Source organism: Artemia sp. Qi Xiang Cuo, chromosome 1, assembly GCF_049724085.1.
Source record: "Artemia sp. Qi Xiang Cuo chromosome 1, ASM4972408v1, whole genome shotgun sequence".
Taxonomy (NCBI): Eukaryota; Metazoa; Arthropoda; class Branchiopoda; order Anostraca; family Artemiidae; genus Artemia; species Artemia sp. Qi Xiang Cuo.
The window spans coordinates 36,046,085-36,069,044 of NC_142794.1; the positions used below are offsets into that span (position 1 = coordinate 36,046,085).

Here is a 22,960-nt window from a genome sequence, read left to right on the forward strand (position 1 = left end):
TATAACCGGCTTCGACTCCAGACATTTTCAATATACTGACTCCGACTTCATTCAGCAAAAATCCCTAAAATTCAGACTCCGACTCCTTAGCCCTGTTTTAAAGCTTCATTTAGCTAGATGTTATAAGTTATAGCAGACTTCGACTCCATACATTTTCAATATATCCACTCCGACTATATTGAGCAAAATCCCTAAAACTCAGATTCCAGCTCCACAGCCCTGTTTTAAAGCTTCATTTAACTAGATGTTATAAGTTATAACAAACTTCGACTCCAGACATTTTGAATATACCGACTCCGACTCCATTCAGCAAAAATCCCTACTAAAACTCCGACTCCAAATCTACGTTTTAAAGCTTAATTAATCTGGATGTTATAAGTTATGACAAACTTCGACTCCAGACATTTTCAATATACCGACTCCGACTCCATTCAGCAAAAACTTACTAGAACTCTGACTCTGCAACTTTGGAAAAAGGGATTTTTGTTCTTTTTTTCATCGAATGTCTTGTGTTTTCCTTTTTGCCTTCAGCCGAAAAGAATAAAACCTAGTGAAGAATTCTGGGGGCTCTCTTAAAAATGTCTTTCTTTATTGACGAGAAATGAGTTGATATTTTTCATCTGGGCTTGGATTGAGAACTTTCCAGTAGTTTAAAGTTTTAAACGCCCTGAGGCTAAGAGTCTCCCATAGAATTTCTTAATTAAGTTAATAAGCTTCTCCTAAAAAGCAGTCCCTTTTGATTGTTAACTTTTCAATTTCATTCTTTATTTCTAACTCTGTAATTGGAATAAGGCACATTTTTTTTTTTTTTTTATTTGGAGTCATTATGGAAAATTTAACAAAAGATAAGATTCGAGCAAGAAAACATGGATACCCTGTGGCTTCCATTAGAATTAAAGTGAAATGAAACTGCCACTTTATTATGTTTTAGACATCGGGCAAACTTTACAAAAATGAAACTATTAAAAACAAAAAAACATATTTTTGAGTTATTGATGATTGGAGTTGTAGTGGTTTATTTTCTCGTTTTTTTTTTTTTGCTGTAACAGCAAATGTTTTCAGTTTAAAAATAGATTCAGTTAGTCATCAAAATAGTTAGATCATAGTTTTTTTTAATGCAAGAAGTACTCAAGAATATATTGCCTGGTTTTATTCAAATCTATTAAGCCAATAAAGAAATTACAAGATTTTGGGTTCATCTTTTAGGAAGAGAATAAAAAGGCTTGAAATAAAAATGTTGCTAAAAGGGCATAATTTTAACCTTGTCAGACAACAGTGTTATCGCTCTACTATTTTTATAGATTTGTCATAATTATTAAGTTTTTAGTTTCAAAGAGGAAAAAAATAGCTTTTAAAAATAATAAACTTTTGAATCAATTGCAAGTTCCCCTTTACATTAACCCTAAATTAACAAATTATATTCTTATTATTTTTGCTACCATATCTTACTATCGTTTGTATAGTTTTTCTGGTTCCAATAGCGTCATTTTTTGCTACATTTCATAATTGACTTGAGAAAAGTTCTCTTGATAAAAATTACCTCTTTTGACTGATCTGGAAGTTGTGACCTTTGACTGAAGCGCAGGGGTGGATCTAGAGCAAAATCTTGGGGGAGGCCCAATGTGACAAGGGAGCCAATGAGTAAAATCTTGGGGGGCCCAGTGTGACAAACGTGCCAATAATTGACCAAATTGACAAATTTATTCTAAAAAAAGAGTAAAAAAAAAAGAAAAAAACAGGATAAGAGGGCACCAGAAAAACTCATGGGGGCCCAGGGTCCCCTCCCGTCCCCTCTGGATCCGCTAGTGCTGAAACGGCAATGGCATTACTTATAATTTAGGTATATATTATTTTATATATATTTTTTTAATTGTCAGGTGTCCAACTTTGCATCAGAGGTGGAAATATGCAATAAACGCAATTTGAGAAAAAACCTCTATTTTGACAAGGTCTGATGTAGACAGGGAAGCATCAACCCCTATTAAAAGTAGGCGTAAGAGTAATACTATGCATAAAGGAATTTTTATTCAAAATGTCAGTTATAAGCCTTATGTGACACGGTAATGGTGTTACCTATAAGTTACTTTTTAACTTAGTTCTGGAATACCTCAAAGCATTCCATAAAGTTTTTTTTTAGTAATGCTGGTTCTCACTATCTGAAAAATGCGTCCAATACAACGGAAAGTTAATCAGCCAATAAAAGTTCGTTTTTTTTTTTACAGTCAGGAAAACTGGGGTTTTCAGTTGGCTGATGTATTTGGCCTTTTCCCGTCAAACGCAAAATGGAAGTATGACATTAGGTTTTTAGGGTTGAACTTGATTCCCTGTATATTTTTTTTTTCTCCTTTTTTTACCTTATTGCTTTAATTGAAATTCAGGACAGGAAATACGTTTTCAATTTCGTACACAAAAAAAACTATGATGTTTCATTCTAATGTGATATTGGCTTATTTTCAAATTAAATATTTCTGCTCTCCAAGCAAAAGAAAGAAACGTTCACAAGGACTTCTGTTTACGAAGGGTGGAAATCTACCATCACAAAACTAATTACGATCAAATTAGTACCTGCCCTGATAGAAAAAATACCAGAACTCTCCAATGGCAGTTCTGGCCTCTTATGTGCCCAGGGCAAAATCTTGATTAGCACCCCCCCCCTGTCTCCCACAAAATTTTCAGCCCAAATTTATTACAAAATCTTCGTTTATTGACAAAATAATATTCAATCCATTAATTAATTAATAGTTTATTGTTCAATTATTTACTAATTTGTTATTTAGTTAATTTAAGTATTATTAGTTATTTTAATTTAATTCTTTTGGTAATTACTATTAGTTATTTTAGTTTAATTGTTTTCATTTATAACTGCGGTCTCTTATTTATTTTAATAATAATAAATTTCAAAAAGTACAAAATGATTTTAACCGTTAGATTATTTATTTAAAAATTTGTGCCCCAAATATTTCTGCGCCCAGGGCAAGTGCCCCCTAAACCGCTTCTGGGACCTTCCCAAACTTTATTTTTACTTTCCTGAAAAATCTGACTTCTTGTAAACGGTAACTATTTGAAAAATTGAGAATCGTTAGTTTCTTTTATGTTAGTCATCTTGGGGATGAATCGAATTTTATCTTCAAGATTAATTTAATTAGAAAAGGAGGAATTTTGACGTGCAAAGCCCGCAGAGCCAGTAGCATGGGCGCCCATATGGGGGGGCAGGGGGGGGGGGCTCTTGCCCCCCTGGCTGAATGATGCTGCCTTATTTTTATATTTTTGTTCTGATATTTCTATTATATAGCATTAAAAGTAGCAATTAGACGTAGTTTGCCCCCCCCCCTGGAATTCAGCTTATGGGCGCCCATGGCCAGTAGTTATTAGGAGAAAATACTTCTACTCAAAATATTTGTTATCCCCTTTTTAATTTCTACTTGAAAGAGTTCTCTTTTTTGCCCTAATATCCAATTCCAGGGCAATCTGTCTGATTGCCTCTTTTTTAGCAGACAGGAGCAGTTATTGGAATAATACCCAAATCAAGTTCGATTCCAGGGGGGGGAGTACGGGGCTCGATCCCCGAAATTTTTGTCTGACTCGTAAACACGTAACAAAAATGCATATAAACAATTGATGCGGTTTTTAAAGTTTTTTGTACCCCCCCCCCCCAAAAAAAAAAAATTCTGAATGCGCTGTTGACCTGAAGTCTCACTTATCTCCTTTGTTTTGTAGGAAACTATGGGAAAAATACATACATACTTGTGAAAGGAATTGCTCTTTCTTTGGGATGCAAAGTCATTGGCTTCGCTTCGAATTGGATGCTGTTGATCTCCAGATTCTTTATGGTTTAAATCCTCTTGCCCCTATTTTTGTTCCAGGACGGACTTGGCGCCCCTTTGCAAACAGATCTTACTATGATGTGTGAGTTACTTCTTTAGTGACATTTTTTTACGCCTAAATGTTTTTTGTTCGAGAAGGAGTATAAAACATGTAAGAAATAGTGATTCATAATAACCTTTCCTATTTTCAGCCATTCACATGATCATTTTATTCATTCTTTTTTTAACGCAAACAAAATTTGCCAAAATTTGACAAAATATGTAAAACTTGAGGACTCGAAAATGTGGTATGTACTAAAGCGGAGCAGAAAGTCAGGTAATTGTAGAAGATCTGGTGAAGATGGGGCATTTGGCACCCAGTCTGAGAAATATCATACAGTTTTATGAAATTCAATTCAATTTATTCGAATAAAAATAAAACATAACATCAATAACAATAAAGATCCTAGAAGATAACTTGTTAAGGACCATAACACCAAAAAAAAAAAAAAAAAAATATGATTACAATTTCACTATTTTAGTGATTTTCCCGTAATCCGTTAATATTTTCAGCGTCAATGTTTTGAAATTTGATTTTGAAACTCAAAATTCTTTACTGTAACATCAAGTTTTTGAGGTAGCGCACTTTTCTATCTTTCTCCAGATTTATTATGTATAGACTTGACAGACCCCAATTAAATCAGCTATTGCCAATCAATACCCCGTAAGGTTATGACTTCCATACGTTTGCTGTCGGGGTATTTTTTCTATACTAAATGAAGAGAAGGTTTCTGTCTTGAAGAGCCTATTTGAAGTCCTTTCATTACCCCTAGTGATTGATCACTATTTTTAGTCATTTTTATATTCCCTAAATAAAAAATCACAAAAATCTAGGGATTTTTTGTTTTATCAGGTGGGAACTCTGGCCCTCACTATGTTTTCCTTTGTTTAAAAAAGAAGCTTTTTTTCTTGGGTAGCCTCAAACCTGTAAGAGGTCGTACACAGGATGCCAGAATGAATAACGAAATTTGTTTTTGTGAACTCTATGTATGGGTGACATATCCAACCTAGATCTTGAATACAGTTTGATTTTTAATGACAGGTTCCACTCAAATTTATCTTTTTCTTTTTTATTCACCTGTTTTCATCTCTTATGTGGAAATCCTTATGGTGTTGCGTTTTTTTCTCCTTCTTTTGAATTGTTTTAGAACGTCTCATTATTTTTTAGGGGCCCGAAATCGAGAATTCTGCGTCTCATCTAGATTTTTAGGAAATAATTTTGGAAAAGTTAATTTGGATACACCATTTTCATGATTTTCGCATTTTATGATTATTTTTTTTATTTTGATCGATTTTACAGACATTTTATATGCATTTAAAGCTTAAGGACTGAAGTATACTGAAAAAAGTTCAGCTTCGATCTGATTAACTGGTCGGGAGAGGAGGAATTATCCAGAATCTTGTCATTTTCATGTCTACCGGCAGGGAATGCCAAATTTTAACCAAATTTGTGATATCAAAGCTAGTGTCCCTGTTGTGCTTTTAGTAAATTAATTATAAAAAAAAACTTTTTGCACAAAATAAGTTTTCAAAAAAAAGTAAAGAACTCAATTAAACCAAAAATGAACAAAAATAGAATCAAATAATCTACCAAGCATACAACTACCACAATCAGTATTAATAAATATCAGAGTCAAACTCAAAACGAGCAGAAATTAATGTGAGTAGGGTTCAAAACCCCTATGCTTTCTAAAAGCCAGAATATAATTTGTACTTTACTGGAAAAATTCAAATGAATCTGCATTGTCAGTTCAATGTACATATGCTGATATTTATTCCTTAAGATCTCAATTAATTTTTGATTTCTTAAAGTTATAAAAGTGAAAACACTTAAAAGAATTTTAAAAAAAAAAAACTTACCCCCCGGGCCCCAGGACTCTGGGGGGGGGGGGCCAACACGGGAAGCATTGTTATATTTTCTTTGGAGTATTTTAAAAAAACTTGCCCACGCACAAATTAAATAATATGCGTTTGGTGAAAAAAGGGGTAGTTGGGTGGGGTGCTACTTGTCCTTCATCACTATTGACTCTTAAAAGGGAACTAGAAGTTCCATTTTCAACCAAATGAGCCACCTCTAAAGCTTATACAACCATCCCTTCCATAAGAACCTTATATGTCTCAGGGGCATAACTTACAATCCTCGCCTTCAGGCTCTGGTGGTTTGTATCTGCTTTCTGATCACTTTCACTCTTGAAAATAGCACTAGAGCGTCTGATTACCAATCCAATGAGCCCCCTTCGAATTTTATATGACCACGCTTTCTATAAAAACCTTATGTACACCCAGGGCATAACTTAAAACCCTTGCCCTGAGGGATGGAGGGATATGTTATCCTCAAAAACATAATTTCCAGACCTTTCAAATACGTTGAACAAAATGACTATCTCAAGTTTTGATTGAAAGTGTATGGGGAAATGATGGGGGGTGGGGGTCATTTGCCCTCTGATCATTTTCGACTAGTAAAAAAGGCACGATTCCTCTCAATTTCCAATCGAATGGGCCCTTTTGGAAGCTTCTACGACAACACTTTCTATAAAAACCTCATGTGCCCCAAGGACATAATTTACAATCCTTATTCTGAGGGCTATGGAGGGGGGTGTCATCCTCAAAGACATAATTTCCAGATCTTTCAACTGCGTTGAACAAAATAACCATATCAAAATGGTGATTGGAAGTGATTGGGGAAATGATGAGCAAGGGGGGAGGGGTGATTCCCTTCGATTACTTTCGACTATTAAAAAAGGGCAATGGCAATCTCAATATCTAATCGAATGAGACCGTTTTTGAAGTTTTTACAACAACGCTTTCTATAAAAACCTTATATGCCCCCGGGCATAAATAATAAATTTAGCCCTGAGGGCTTTGGGGGGAGGGGTGTCATACTCAAACACATAATTTCCAGACCTTTCGACTACGTTCAACAAAAGGGCTATATCAAAATGTTGATAGGAAGTGTTTGTGGAAATCATGGGTGTGGGGGGGGGGCATTCGCCCTCTGATTGCTTTTTACTATTAATAAGAGCACTAGCCCTCTCAGTTCCAAATTCAATGAGCCATTTTTGAAGTTTCTACGACAATGCTTTCTATAAAAAAAAAAACTAATATGCCCCCAGACCATAATCTACAACCTTTGCCCTATGGGCAGTGGGGGGTTTGTCATCCTCAAAGAAATAATTTCTGGACGTTTTAACTACGTTGAACAAAATTTCTATTTCAAAATTTTTATTGGATGGGTCTGGGGAATGGTGGGAGTGAGAGGGGGGTTAGTTGCCCTCCAATCACTTTTGACCATTAAAAAGGGCACTAGTTCTTTGAATTTACAATCAAATGAGCCTCTTTTGAAGCTCCTTCGACAAAGCTTTCTATAATAACCTTATATGCCCCCAGGGCATAACTTACAACCCTAGCCCTGAGGGATGTGGGGGTTGTAATCCTCAAAAACCTACTTTCCAGAATCTTCAACTAATGGTTATCTCAAAGTTTTGATTGGGTGTGTATGAAGAAATTTTGGGCGTGAAAGGGGGGTTAGTTGCCCTCCAATAACTTTCTACTATTAAAAAGGGCATTGGGTGTGTTTGGGGGAATGATGGGCGTGGGGGGGGGCTATTTGCCCGCCAATCACTTTCGAATATTAAAAAGGGTACCTGCCCTTTCAATTTCCAATCGAATTAGCCCTTTTTGAAGTGTCTGCGACAACCCTTTCTATAAAAAAAAACCTTATATGGCCGCGGAGTATAACTTACAACCGTTGCTTTGAGGGCTGTAGGGTGGGGGTGTCATCCTCAAAGACCTACTTTCCAGAACTTTCAACTACGTCGAACAAAATGGCTATATCAACATTTTGATTGGATGTGTTCGGGGAAATGGTGGGTGGGAGAGGGGTGTTAGCTGCCCTCCAATCACTTTTGACTATTAAAATAGGCACAAGCCCTTACAATTTCCAATCGAATGAGCCCTTTCCAAAGTTTTTATGACAAATCCTTCGATACGAAGTGGCCTGGTCTAAAACCAAGAAAAAAAAATAATACAATGTGCCCACTTCGTTCTTTACTTATGCTGTGCTATTGCGCTGCCTATGATCGGGACCCAATTCGACCTCTTCAGAGAAGGAGGTCGACCTTCCCATATCCTTTTCGTCTGAAAATCTATCATCATGGAATGTCGGATCTCAACCAAACTTTATAGGAAGTTGGGGGTTGCATCCTAATTTTATCTTGTATGGATCAAAATCCAACCCAGCCTCTTTGAGTGGTAATTAATAATTAACTTGGCTTTTTCTCCAATTAGCCATGGCTCTCAATTTTTTCATCACAGTCCACCAACTTGATAAGCAGTAGTTTTGTTTGTTTGTAAAACCATCAGAGTGTAACACCAGCAAACACCACTCGATAAACTTTATCTTTTAAGTTATTTTCGTCTATTTTTAGGTTTTTAAAGTATTGACAATAAACCTTATAAATTGATTGTTTTTTTTTCAACTTTGGCGAAGAAACTAATGAAGTTAACACGATTTTTTGCTCAAATAGGTCATCAAACATAGGTTTAAGTTGGCATGTCTCTCAAAACATCTCTCTACAGTGTTGCCTCCGTGCTAGTTCTATTGGTGACAATTGAGGGGGGCGTTTTGCCCCCTACCGCCTAGATTTAGAAAAATTCCTTTTTTTTTGGAGTCTTTTCATCGAAAAAGGCGTTTTTAAGTATTCTCATTGAAAAATAGAAAAACAACCCAAATGCAATTTTGGGTGGTATATGGGTCTTTATGATGGCATTATCAAGTTGGTTTCATAGAAAGCTCTTCGTTATAAAAAATATTTTTAAAATGAGACTTTGAACAGCTCTCTATCATGGTGCAGTGGCCATCTGGTTCTGTTAATCAGTAGCTGCCCAATAAACCTTATTGAAGATATCATAGATAGACGATTAAAAAATATAAAATAAGAAAATAGGGAGCCCGTCCCGCTCCGGCAATTGAGAACAAAACTTTTAGCACTTTACCATACATCTCAAAACTCAGCGATAAACTTGGAAAAAGTTAAAAAAAAACATAATCTCTGGTTCTTTCAAAACTGAACAAAAAGTTGAACATTTTTTTCAGCTCAGGGAAAGATAAAACTGATCCCATACTGGGTAGTGGTATCTACAGAGTCCCGTGTTCATGTGGGAAATTTTACATAGGTAGGACCCATCAACAACTTGGCGAACTTTTGCATGAACACAAAATTTTAATAGATAAGTCCCTCAGATTCGAAAATAAAAATGACAACTTTGATTCCCCCTTGGCCCTGCGTATCTTTGAAAATCCTACACATTAGGTTCTTTTTGAGGAGACAACTTTAATATCTACTGTAAATGGCCTACCACAATCTTTTAAAGAGGTAATTGAGATCAAAAAATATATAAACAGGAATTTGGCTATAAATAGAGACACCGGAGAAATTTCCTTAAGCCCAATTTAATAACAACTTAATTTCAAAAGACCCAATCAATATTGTCGCCCAGTCTAATTTAAGACAACCTGTTCGCATACCTAATGAATATCGAAGTTGCAGAAAGTCTATTGCCAGGCAACGGATACTTATTCAATCCAATTGGCGATTTTTCTTTCATTTACTTCTGGCTGTTTTTTTTTTTTATTCGGTGTCTATTCTGATCTTGTTAGATTCACATCGGAAGTTGTTTTTTTTTTTTTTTTTTTTTTTTTTTTTTTTTTGCACTGAAGACGACTTGGCGGAACTCCTTGTCGAAGTATTAGTTTATTCTTCGTCTTCATATTTTGCCACTGTCTGACAAAATCCTCGTTTTCTCACCTATTTGATTTTATTTTTCATTTATTATATCCTTTCCTTTCTTAGTTTCATACGTCATGTATAGCCAATGTGGTCTTAGAACATATTTACAAATGTTGAACAAACCTTGTTCAAATCTGAATCATGCCAGTATTTTCAATCTGTATAATAGGAAGATCCTAAGTAGGGCCTTTGGATCTGTGCCTTTTCCATCAATCCCTCTTCCCGCTCCCCATGTTACATGTATAGACGTGTCGTACTTATCCGACTCATTTCATTCAGGGGTTATTTGGAGAATGATGCTTAATTACCCAGTTTTAATCATTAAAAACCGAACTCAAACCCGGTCCTAAATCAAAACACATTAGTTATTTGTTTTATGAATGGTGTTTTCTTTTTCTTTGCCAAAATTGGTTAATAAAGATTTCTGAAATTGTTGACAATGTATCTTACTCTAATAATGAAACAGAGCCGTAAAAAGTAATCATGGGATGAACATATTTCAGGGGGGTGCCCTTCGAAACACACCCCTCCCCCAACTGTGTTACCTTTTCAGACTCATAATTATTAGTTCGCAAGAAAAAAGTAATGTCGGAAGAACCTCTTTTTTCAGTTGCATAGGACACTTTTCCTGATGTATATTTTGTATAGGCCATAAATTCTAAAAGTAGCTTCCATAACATTCAAGGCTCTATCCAGAGTCATAACATCCAAGGCTCTATCCAGGATGGGGGTTCAGTGTTTAACCTCCCCCCCCCCTGAATCTTTTTCCCGATTTGTAAAAACGTAAGAAAAAGACATTTAAACAAATATTTTATGCGTCCTCCTCCCCCCCCCCCGAAAAAAATAATACCCCTCTCCTGAACAAAAATCCTGGATATGCCCTTGATAACATCCCATTGCGCATAGGCCTTTTTGGGAAATTAAAGAGGCTGAGTCACAAGTTCGAACCTTAAAACGTACAGGGATTAGAAGGTAAAGTTGGGGGGCTGCCGTCCCCCAAACCCCCCGCTTTCGCAGCCTTTAAATAAAAACAAATTTTTTTTTAACTGAAAGTAAGGAGCGACATTAAAACTTAAAACGAACAGAAATTATTCCGTATATGAAAGGGGCTGTCCCCTCCTCAACGCCTCGCTCTTTACGCTAAAGTTTTTATTGTTTAAAAAAAAGAGTTGTGAGAAAGTCAAACTTTAGCGTAAAGAGCGAGGCGTTGAGGAGGGCACAGCCCCTTTCATATACGGAATAATTTATGTTCGTTTTAAGTTTTAACGTCGCTCCTTACTTTCAGTTTAAAATTTTTTTTTTATTTAAAGGCTGCGAAAGCGGGAGGTTTGGGGGGCGGCAGCCCCCCAACTGTACCTTCTAATCCCAGTACGTTTTAAGGTTCGAACTTGTGACTCAGCCTCTTTAACTCTTTAGAAAACGTAGTTTTTTTCAAATAATTTCTGCACGTTTTTGTACAGTTTATTACTTATTATTGCTTGACTAACTGTTAGATGATGTGTATTATTCTTTTCTTTCTCGACAGGGTGTTTTAAGGGTCGACCTTGTAACTCAGCCTCTTTAACTCTTTAGAAAACGTAATTTTTTTCAATTAATTTAAAAAAGAAACTGAGTTTCTTTTTTAAACTTTAAATTCAGCATATAAAAAATTTCCTCTGACGGGGAATCGAACCCGGGTCTTCCACCTAACAGTCAGGAGTATCGACCGCTGTACTAAAGACACAATTGTAATTGTTTTTTAGTAAGTGGAATCTATTTTTGACGCAAGCAAATCCCCACAAAACTTGAGATTTGGTTTTTGGAAAACAGGGAAGGAGTGATCAGATTGAGCTGAAATTTCGAGGATAAGCTCCCAGGCCCCAGGAAAGCTTATCCTCTAAATTTCAGCCCGATCAGACAACGTTACAGGGGGGCTGTGGTGGGAAAAATTAACATGGGCTCTTCTAGGAAAACGAGGTTTTTCGTAAATGTAAAGTCGGGGGATCTTCTTTTCGGACTGAAAAAATCAAATAGCTATAACAGGGCAATTTCTGCCTCGAATGAGTCCTAATTCACCTGGATCAGCTGCCCACTGTGAGCTGTAGGCAAGGCTACCAAAAAAAAAAATATGAACTTTAAGCGGCTATATTTGTTTTTTGGAAACAGGGAAGGAGTGATCGGATTTAGCTGAAATTTCGAGGATAAGCTCCCGGGCCCTAGGAAAGCTTAACCTCTAAATTTCAGCCCAATCGGACAACGTTAAAGGGGGGCTGTGCTCGGAGGGTCGAAACTTCCGGCCCACTTTTACCCATGAAGATAAAGTCGGAGGGGGGGGGTGAAATTTTGCACGTTTCTTAGTTTAAGCTTGGGCTACAAAATGCGATTACCGCTGTCTCTCTGTGACCGCTAGGACCGGAAACCGCTTAACATTGTGGTGGGTCGCCTCTTTATAGAGGCACAAGTGTGCCTCCTTGAAAATCTAATTTTTCATAAAAATGCACTTTTTTCTATGGACTAAGTAAACTTATTTCCATTCAACCAATGAAAAGATGTTTCTTGTCCGCAATTTAAATTATTGTAGCCATTATATTTTTGTATTTGATGCTTTTCCGAACTCGTTTCCGATTTCCCTCTTTTGTTTCTCGATTTAACATCAGACACAAGTCAGCTAACATATTGACATTCTCTTTTCCCCGAAGGAGTCTCTTTGTAAATCACGGACGTTCTGATGAAATAAGCTCATTTAACATCCTTGAGCTTTATATGTCACCAGTATGCGCTGTACAACCGTTTTATAGTCGTTTGTGCCTCATTCTTAGAAGAGTTCCGTGCTTCTTTTTCTTTGTCTCCCATTATTTCCAAAAGATAAGGACTATTTAGAAGTTTAATTATGGTGGGGCTAGTAGGAAATACCCTTTTTGTCTTTGCTTAAGCCGATCTCGGAAGGTTGGATTACAGGTATCCAAAATCAGGTATCCCCATTCGGCAGTGCTTCGACAAATTATTCTATCCACCCCATGATATGACGAGGTGGTAATAACATGTTTTCTGACGGAAACAAGGTTGTATTGATAATATTGCCCGTGCCAGGAGATAAACTGTCTCGTGGACAGTTCTAATCAGTTTGTCCAGTGCACCCATCCATCCCACAAATAAAGAAGGCATGGATATTTTGTGTAACCTTTCGCTGAAATCCCTGCAAGCCATCCATTGATGTTCTGGGAAATATGCTTTTCTCAATAATCATTGTCAAATCAGTGTGATTATCCTTTAGACGAGCCTAGTATCCTTTAGGAACTGGTGCAAAAATATTTCTGTTACGCAGAAAGACTGCTTTGAGGCTAGTTTTAGACGATTCAAATATTAACCAAACTTGGTGGAATATTATAGTTATGATTTTGAGATTAGGTCGGATCTGACCCTTGGATGCGGGGGGGGGAATCCTAAATCATTTTCTTCAGAACATTAATCAGAAGATCCATCGTTGTCCCCCCCCCCACAGGATTATGTGCCATACTGATGAATCGGGTTCTATTGCAAAGCCTGTGAACATCATTACGATAAATCAAATTTCCCTCTTTGGAGACAAACTAAGTAAACTCTCTCACTCGAGGAGGGAGAAATAAAACGTACGAGGTCTCAGATGGTAACAGGTTAAGTTTTTTTTTAGCCTTTTTTAAGTTTTTTTTTAGTAATTCTATTGCGCGTTTTTAAAATCCTGCACAAAAAGCTGCGTATTTGTGAAATCCATGCTTTTTCCTGACCTCTAAGTTTGAATTTGAAATACGCAAAACAAACTTTCTTCATATACTCACTTGTGCTTCTTTGTGGACTTTTGCTGGGCATTTCTCTCCGTGTTCCTCAATGCCTTCCGCTTTCCATTTGGGGGACTTTTTACATTTGTATTTTAGAGAAAATATTTTAAAGTAGGAATTTTTAAAATAACGGTGCTCTACCCTAGCTCCTTGCTAATATAAGTCTTATGCATAATTAAGATGGATAAAGAAATAAATTTTGCTAATTTATCTGATGTGTTTGAATTTTTACTATTTTTTTATTATAATGGATGAAAATCTGTAAGAAAAATGCTGTTCTATTTTTTTAAATGATAAATTGTTGGTCATTTAAAATCCTTAAGATAAGCAGTATTATTGTCCCAAGTTCACACTAAGTTGGGTTACGTATTTTGCAAACGGTATCTGACTTTTACCAAAATTTGTTTGAAAGGATTTTATAGGTTTTTTGATTTCTAATCTGAGGCTAAAATAGACGTCGAAAATTGGAACAAACTGAGTAGGCCTACTTATTTCACGAATAGAGTACGTGTCACACAAGGCCGTACTCAGGATTTTTTTCGGAGGGGGTTTTACTCAAAGAATTTTTTTTTGGGGGGGGGGGGAGTTTACACGAAAAAAACCTCAAAAAATGCATACAAAATTTGTTTTTATCCATTTTCGTTACGTTTTTACGAGTTAAAAAAAACTTTTGGGGAGGGGTTCAAACCCCCCTAACCCCCCCCCCCTATGGGTACGGCCTTGGTGTTACATCTTGGTTAAATCAGAATCAGGCAAGGAGTTTCAGTCTATACGAACAGAACACTAAAAGTAGGTCCTTTGCTCCGTACCACCTCCCCCCAGCTTCGTATGTATAGAAATTTTTAAAAAATTTTATTTTGCTGTTAATTTTTTATACTTTTGAATGAAATAGAGTTGGGAGAAAAAAAATAGATAATGACAAAAATAAGTGTACTTTCAAAATAGTAAAACTAAATTGATTATCACAAATATGTTTCTTCTAAGGTATTTTTGCAACCTCATTTAAACCTATACCTTAAAATTCAGCGTGTCTGAGAAAACTGCAATAGTAATGGAGATTTAAGCCTTGTACCCGAAGATACAAAAGATTTTGGCTTTTTGTTGACAAGCAATGCTACACATGTCCTTTTTGTAAGTGTAATCCTTTTGAACCAAGGGTCGTAAAACATCCGAAAAAGATTAATTTGAACTGAAATTTTCAGTTCTGAAGCTCTTTTTCTACTATTAAATGCTGTTTTCTACCATTTGTGGCGCAGATTGACAATTTTGGCCCTGGTCAAGCAAAATGCATTATTTACCATTCTGAAAAACGCCATGCAGTTTCAAGGCATTGAATTGCCTACTATATAATCTCCTAATCATCCTGTGGTATGAAAATACTGTGGTGCATTTTGCCCCGAAAACACAGTCATATTGCCCAATCATATTGCCCCGAAAATGATGCATATTGTCCTGGACATATTGTAAAGTATATAAAGTTTGCAGTTAAATATGTAGACCACTGTGAAAGTTCACATTAGCCTCTAAAGAGGGGGAAAAAAATTTTCCTCCGGGGGACCTTGAGACTCTAAAGTGGTATTTTGACTAGTCAAAAGATTTTCGGGCTGTAGGTAGATAAGAAAGGAAAAATACATAAAAAGAAAAAGATAAAGAAAGAAAGATAGAAAAGAAAAAAACGTAGTATATAGTCCTAGTGCTTTTTAGTGATGAATTTTTTTACCTTGTAATGAAACTTACTGACCTTATGCAACAAAAGATACAGTTGCTTGCTTTTAACAGAAAAAAACGCTTATTCTTTTGTAAGCATTCAAAAATCAAGTGATCGAATATAAATATATACAGTAAAGCAAGCTTCTATCCAAACGCCTGAAGACGTTGAAATGAATTAATAAACTAAAACACTCAAATAATTCATTGCTAAGAATGTTAATAATTATTCGCCGTATGATTTGTTTAAAAAAAAATCGCCCGGAAGACAGTGTTTCGACATGGGTAGTTTCAGAATTTCCTCGTTGTAGCCAACATTACTCTGTGGCTTGTTTTATTAATTTTGTTAATTTTCAAACGTCGGTGAGTTGGATTTGGCTCAGTTTTTGGAGGGGCTTAAGAATTTCCGTTAGAAGCAGATATCACTTAAAGTGGACATGATTTTGTATAATTGCAAGTCGTAAATCTACACGACTGTGCCTCTTTTACCTTCGATCCTACATTCGTGTCTGCAACCTTTCGTTCGTATCCAGAGGCGCCATTTAAGCCAAACCTTAGGGTGGGCAAGCAATCGACACGGGCCCCGAAGCAGGCTTGTATAAAAAAAAAAATTGCCTCTAGCTTTATCCGAAAAAAAAAAAACTGCCTTCCGTGGGGGTTACAGTAAAAATTAGGAAAATTGTCTCAATTGCTTTGCCTTTTCTTCTTTCGCTCTTATGCCATAGGTTCGGAAAAGGCCAGATATCTGAAGAAAGTGGAAGCAGTATGTGCGATGTTAAAAAAACAGCTATTTGGGAATCTGTCACTTTCCAAATCTGGAACTTGACAAAAACAAAAACTCTGTAGAAACTAACGCTTTAACTTAACTATATTTCGTAGCCAAATTCTTCAGCTCGCTTCTTACAGTAAATACTTTAGTCCAAGTCGGAGTCACGCTGCGGCTATGACGATGCAAAACTTTGCTCTATCAAGTATATGTACAAAATCAAAAAATACAACAAAATTTTGAAACAGATCAGTAAACACTCAAGGCAACAAGGGGAACCGTCGTGGTTTCATCTTCGCAAAGTCGTCAATAAGCTGGTTGAAATCCAAGTTTTTAACTAAATCCTTCTCTGCAAAGATCAAAAGCAGGTGACTAAGACGATCGTCTCCTGTGGTCGAGCGCAGATAGTTCTTCACGATTTCCAGCCCAGAAAACAAGCGTTCATTGCTGGCTGTCGTGACACGAAGTGTGGCAGCAATATGAAGAACTTTGATAATTTCTGAATAGGCCACTGGAAGTGTCTTGATATTATCGATGACGTCCATGAAGTTCTTCGGCTTTGCCTCCTCCTCGAGAAAAAACCGCTTGGCAATACCAGCTTGGGCCTCGAGAAGAATCTTGTCAATGTCCATTTCAGAATAAAGTTCAGAGAATTGCTTGAGAATCCCTACATCCATGAATTTTGTAGAGCTGTGGTTCAGAGCTTTAAGCCCAGCGAGCACTGAAAGGCTATATGTAAACTGACGATCGAATTCTGCAGTCAGACGATATACAGTCTACATGTATTCTCTTTTCAGTTCTTCCACTAGATTTGGAGGTCTATTGGTGGATACAGTAAAGTTTTTTTTCAATCTTGGAATTCCTCTAAATTGTGTTAATTGTTTGATTATTTACTGGGTTCTTCTAGGTCGTCCCTACTGACCCACAGAGGAGGATCCGGTCGTGGGTCCATTCACGTCAGGTACTTTAATTTCAAGTGCTTCAGCAAACTCTTTTGCCTTCTCCAAAAGCGATGCAAATGAAATGTCAGAGCGCAGTTCAGCTATTACCTTCCTTGTTGCTTGAATCAAGGTGTGGGACCTAGATATTACCAGATCAACTGCCTGAAGCTGCTCAGAAAGGGAGTTTGTCGTCCTCAGAATTGCTTCCATATAGAGCAACTAGAATATAACTGTGAAAGATTCTATTTTTCTCTGGAGCCCAGCTGCTTCTGCACGAGCTTCACTATCAGCTCCCTCGCTGACTGCAGACAGTAAAGCCAGAACACATTCATATTGGAGTCTTATCTTTGATATTGATCAATACCAGTATGACCATCTTGTCGCAGCACTCCTTTCTAATTCCAGGACTGGCAGTTGAGTAGCCTTTTGGAACTCGACAAAAAAATGATGTCTGGTGTTGCTGTTGGAAATGAACGTGTACAGATTTTGGACTAACGAAAAAAATGAGCCAACAGTCCCAACACCTTCAACGCAGTTTGCAATGACCAAATTTAGTCTATGCGCATGGCAATGAATGTATATTGCTTATGGCGCTTTTGCTCTCAGTCGCGCTTGAACACCAGAGAAGGGCCCGCTCATCACGCTTGCCCCGTCATAGCACTGAGCAACACAATAGTTCCAGTCGAGACCAAGTTTCGCCACTGTGTCGTGAATGAAGCTGGCTAAACTCTCAGCATCCAGGCTTTTCATATGGTAGCATCCTATTGGTCTTTCTCGTACTTTTCCCTCGTCGAAGTACCTCAGAAGAATGGCGAGCTGTTCTTTCTTCGAATTATCTTTTGTCTCGTCGACAAGAACAGGAAAGTTTTTGGCATGGTGAACTTCTTGCACTACTGTAGACCAAAGCCTAGATCTAATAATTAAAATTATATTGTTCTGATGTTCGTGGAACATATAGTAGCCATATAGTCTTTGTAGCTTGTTGAAAAGTGTGGGAGAATACTCGACGTGAAGATTGTAAGTTTCGACGAAATGTCCTTTGTTTGCCGAAGATTCAGTCTCATCGTGGCCGCGAAAGGCTGTACCCAGTCGCCCCAGTAGGGCCGTTACTTTCAGTAAAGCCTTTACGTGTTCCCTGTTTTCATTCATCTCCTTATTCCTGTTCGTTGACAAAACAGATGCGATGGGTTGCATCTCCTTGGCTTGTATTTCTTTGAACTTCGTCCACGAAACTGCAATGTCCCTGTGGCGGTCACTTTTCGCATGCTCTTCTAGAACGCTTGAGATGTCATTCCATCTTCTAACGCCGGTCTCGATGAAAGGCCTCGCCCCGTATCTCTGTCCGCGAAGGGTCGAAGTACCGCCAAAGTTTCTACAACAGAAACAGAAAACCGAATTTCCCTTAACTAAGTACTCAAGCCAAGGATGCTTTACGTAATATGAATCAAATTACCGTCTTAGCTTACCGTTTGCTGAAACCTGTGCAGGGTACCGTAACAGCTGTGGTTGACATGGATGGTCGTGAGAGGATGAAGAAATATCAGTAGAACCACTTGAACGATGGTGCTCTTCATCTCGAGTCGTATCTCGTCCAGATTGTGCCTCTTGAGCAGTCTCTTGAGACAGGCGCAGTGTCTCTTTGAGTCGTCTCGTTTTCTACTAGCTCGGTCTGACCGACCACCACGTCTTTCAAAGGACCCAAAGCGACGGCAATGGATTGTTCGGGTGCTGAGTCAGGCACCTGAAAGATATACACCAAGGTTAAAAGCCACTCTTGTGCTTTGAAGCACTATTGAACTCATTTTCAACATTTAAACAGTTGCTTTTTTTTAGTATGTTAAGTCCAAACTGCGTGGCAGTTTCCGCTTTCGGCACAGCAGTTCGGGAAAAATAGTGCTAGAACTCCTCCATGGTGTGACAGTTTACTAAAGTATATCGAACTTCGGAAAAAAACAGGAAATTTCAGCAAAGCCAAAGAGGGCATTTTTCGGATGATTATACATGAGTCGATCCTTATCTACCCGTAAAGACAATAATAGAAACTTTGGGCTTAATGCAATAACAACCCAAATCGCAAAAAGCCTTTGCAGTAGTCCTTGAATGAATGATTCGGGTGTAATGACAGATCGCAAATAATCTAAAGACGCGTTCGATTTGCTGTAGTTTCAGTTACGTCCTTCTCCGTTGTGGGCTTATTTGCCTTTTTTCTGCGACGTTCTCCCATTTAGCCTGAAGAACTACTGATAATGTGACCGCCAAACAGGTTCATAATTTTGGACCAAATGGAGAAACGTGAAGCGTGACTACAGCAAATCGAATGCGGCTTAATATCCCCCGTCGGCATTGTATAAAATCTAATGCTATAAGCAATGCCAAACTGTGTGGTTCCATAAAAAAAAAAAAGAAAGAAAAGAAAAAAAAACGACAATCTTTGGTTTATGCCCATCAACCCATGTAGCATTGTTATCCATAAAATTAACAGCACTGCCAAACTGTGTGGTTCCATCAATAAAAAAAAAAAGCAAAGAAAAAAAACGACAATCTTTGGCTTATGCTGAAGAGTGTGGCAGGCCACATAACGTTAGCATAAAATCACAAAGATCCTTGTATTTTTCTTTATCCTTGGCATCCTTACATTTTCTTTGGGCAGACCAAAAAACTGATGGATTTGCTTATTCAGAACGGAAATTAAAAGTTCTAGTGCCCTTTTTCAGTGACCAAAAAGAATGGAGGGCAACTAAGCCCCCTCCCACACTTATTTGCTTCCCAAAGTCACCGGATCATAATTTTTAGATAGCCATTTTGTTAAGCGTGTTCGGAGAATACAATAACTATGTCTTTGAGGATGACCCCCACAATCTCCGGGGGACGGTCTACAAGTTATGAACTATGTCCAATGTTTACATTTAATATTGGTTATTGGGAAGTATACAAAAGTTTTCTGGGCAAGTTTTTCTGGTAGTGGGGGAGGGGGTGGGGTTTTACGTGGGAGGAGCTTTCCGCGGAGGAAGGGACATTCCTATGAAGGGGGTGTCGATTTCCCAGCATTATTTAAAAACCAATAAGAAATTAAATAAAAATGCAATTTTTCAACTAAAAGTAAGGAGCAAAGCCAAAACTTAAAAGAAAAAAAAATTAATACGTACATAATTGTATTCGCCCTTAAGTCATTACCTTACACTTTGTGCTAATTTTTTTTTTTAGTTTCATCAGAACAAATTTATTATTATTAACAGAATTTATGATTAAAGCGTCATTCTTAGAAAACAGGAAGAAAATTTGAACTTTGGCGTAGAGAGCGAGGCATTGACTAGGGGATACGTAAGTTAATTCGTAAGTTACGTCAGATCGAAAATATGTGAAAGCCATTTAGCCAAAAAAGTAATATGAATATGCAAATTTTGTTTTAATTATTCATGTACGGTGAGCCAAAATCAAAGCTGCATTGATTCAAAAACGTTCAGAAATTAAATACAAAAAAACAAGTTTTTTTTTAACTGAAAGTAAGGAGCGATATTAAAACTTAAAACAAAGAGAAATTATTCCGTATATTAAAAGGGCTGTCCCCTCTTCATATATATATATATATATATATATATATATATATATATATATATATATATATATATATATATATATATATATATATATATATATATATATATATATATATATATGTATTCCACTATGCTTTCCCTCCTTAATGTGGAAAAATATAGTAAAATCAATTATTTTCTATGCATTTTGCCATGCATCACTCTTTTTTCAACTAGTATAACCGTAAATCAAATAAATGCTGACGAAACGCTCGTATATATATATAATTGAGCTATATCACCTAACATTAAATTTTTACTTACTTAAGTTTCTCTCAGCTCCTTTTTCGTGATGAAAATTTTCAAACTGAAGGAATGTACCCCGGGTGTTTGACAACTTGGCTTTAGTTTTGATTTCAGACCATCAACAATCGAAAGGTTTCATTTTGTTAACTTTTCAATGAGATTTTTGTGTGACGTTGGGAAGCCGGAAGTAAGTTTATATGAAAAGGCGACAGCTTGTCCTTTATCTTGACCGTGCCGAGTAAAAATCAGGGCAATAATACCATTTATAGATGAAAGAATTTTGAAGGCGTTTTCAGAAACTTTGCTTCAGGGAAGAGCAAGCAACCTGGAAAATAAATAAAGAGCTTAAAAAATAAGTAGATATAAGTCTTAGCACTCATTTGGTGATGAATGACATTTTTTATGAAAGTAATTTGTTTTACGTAATAATTTTGGAAAATGTGTCCACTTGATGTCCCAAATGTCTAAAATGTGTCAATTTTTTGCCCTATTATGTCATTATGTCCAGGCACATAGAAATATGTCCTTTGGACATAAAATATGTCCAGCTGGCAACCCTGTGTGCGACCCAGTTGCACTATTAATCTCACTATTATCTAAGTTAATCTACATATAAATGAAGCAGTTTCAAAATTTTGACTAATTGCTAATTGTAATTTTGTTCCTGTATATTTTGTAAAAGAAAAAATAGGCCTTTTTGAGAGGAAGCTTGTGCCCCCCGGAAAAATTAGGGTGGGCAATGGCCCACTCCTGCCCCCTCCCCCCAAATGGCGCCCCTGTTCGTATCCTCATACCTCTTTTGTAAACGAGCTAGGGTAGTTTGCAACTCCTTTCTTATCCTTTTTTAAGCAAAACAGCGACAAAATAAAGTCGATTCTTACTGTTTTCACAAGCGCTGTAATAGTTTTCAGTTTATAAGCTATTTCTAATAAAACGAATTGAAAATTATCTCAATTTATTGTTCCAGTTTTTATGCTTATGTGATGAGCATGTGTAAAAAAGGCAACATGAGACGTATCAAAGCATCCTGCTATAAGAGTGATAGCCAAAAATATCTGGATTAACAATGCCTTATCAATTTCTACACTTTTGGGTGGTCTTAACTATATGACATTCATAAAAAGACATGCAAGATTTCTTTTCTCTTATACTCCCATTCCATATTGGTATGATGGTATTAAGCTGTTTCTGAATCTGGGTATTGCTTTTGCATCAAACATAAGTGATAAATAGTTAGATTAAATTTCACAAAACCAAATCGGTAGAAATGGTGCAACAAATATCATTCTAAGTGATTAATTCCTGGATAAATACCAAATAAGTAGCATGGAAAGGGCTTATGGGCGTTGAAGGCAACTCAAGGTTGAAACGGGACAATAACTTCCAAATATTTTTCGAATGAATTGAATGCCGAGAACCGCGTATATATATAATACTATTACTGCTAACAACTCACTGCACCATCAAGCCGCCTGAGGACAGCGCAACTACACACTCATATATATATATATATATATATATATATATATATATATATATATATATATATATATATATATATATATATATATATATATATATATATATATATATATATATATATATATATATATATATATATATATATATATATATATATATATATATATATATTTCAATTTTAATAAAACTTATATAAATAATAATAGAGTTGTTAAGTTAATAAATTAATAACTTTATAATTATAACCTCTTGGGGTATGAACAGAATAGAACATTCGGTGAAATTGTTTGTTATGAGATGTGAGGTCGATTGAGAATTGTGTTGTAAACTTTTTTTTTTTTTTTTTTTTTTTTTTTTTTTTTTTTTTTTAGCACCAATTTCCTCGTTTGTATGTCTCCACTATCTCGGACACGTTTTTACTTCTTGGGATGGCCGTTAAACTTTTGTTGTTGTTTGTCTGTTATATTAAAATTCTCTCCCTCTCGAAACATTTGTTACTCTCTTTTTTCTAATCTTTTGCTCAAGTTGTTTGTTAATTCTATTTTGATATTTTTATTCTATTTTTATCATTGTTTGTTTTGATATTCTTGTTTATGTATCCCAACTGTTGTAATTGTTGAATATCCTTTGGGATCAGGATGTTTTAAATTTATTCTCTTACATTGGTTATATTTTACAAAGCCTTAATTTTTCATCAATTACTTGTTAGTTTTTGTTGACTGAACCAAAATATTGAATTATTATCAGTTTTCTGTTAAATTCTCATGTTTTGTTGT

The 22,960-nt window shown here is 36.3% G+C and overlaps 1 protein-coding gene across 3 annotated transcripts in view; it reads left to right on the forward strand.

Moving 5' to 3' along the window:
* Positions 1 to 22,960, forward strand: part of LOC148956245 (ATP-dependent RNA helicase with zinc finger domain-like) — a 126,018-nt gene that overhangs the window by 99,971 nt on the left and 3,087 nt on the right. For all 3 annotated transcript variants that reach the window (XM_089094714.1, XM_089094698.1, XM_089094707.1), the window contains one exon: positions 3,718 to 3,906. In XM_089094714.1, coding sequence (XP_088950840.1) covers positions 3,718 to 3,906 — 189 coding nt within the window. The remainder of the gene's footprint in view (positions 1 to 3,717; positions 3,907 to 22,960) is intronic.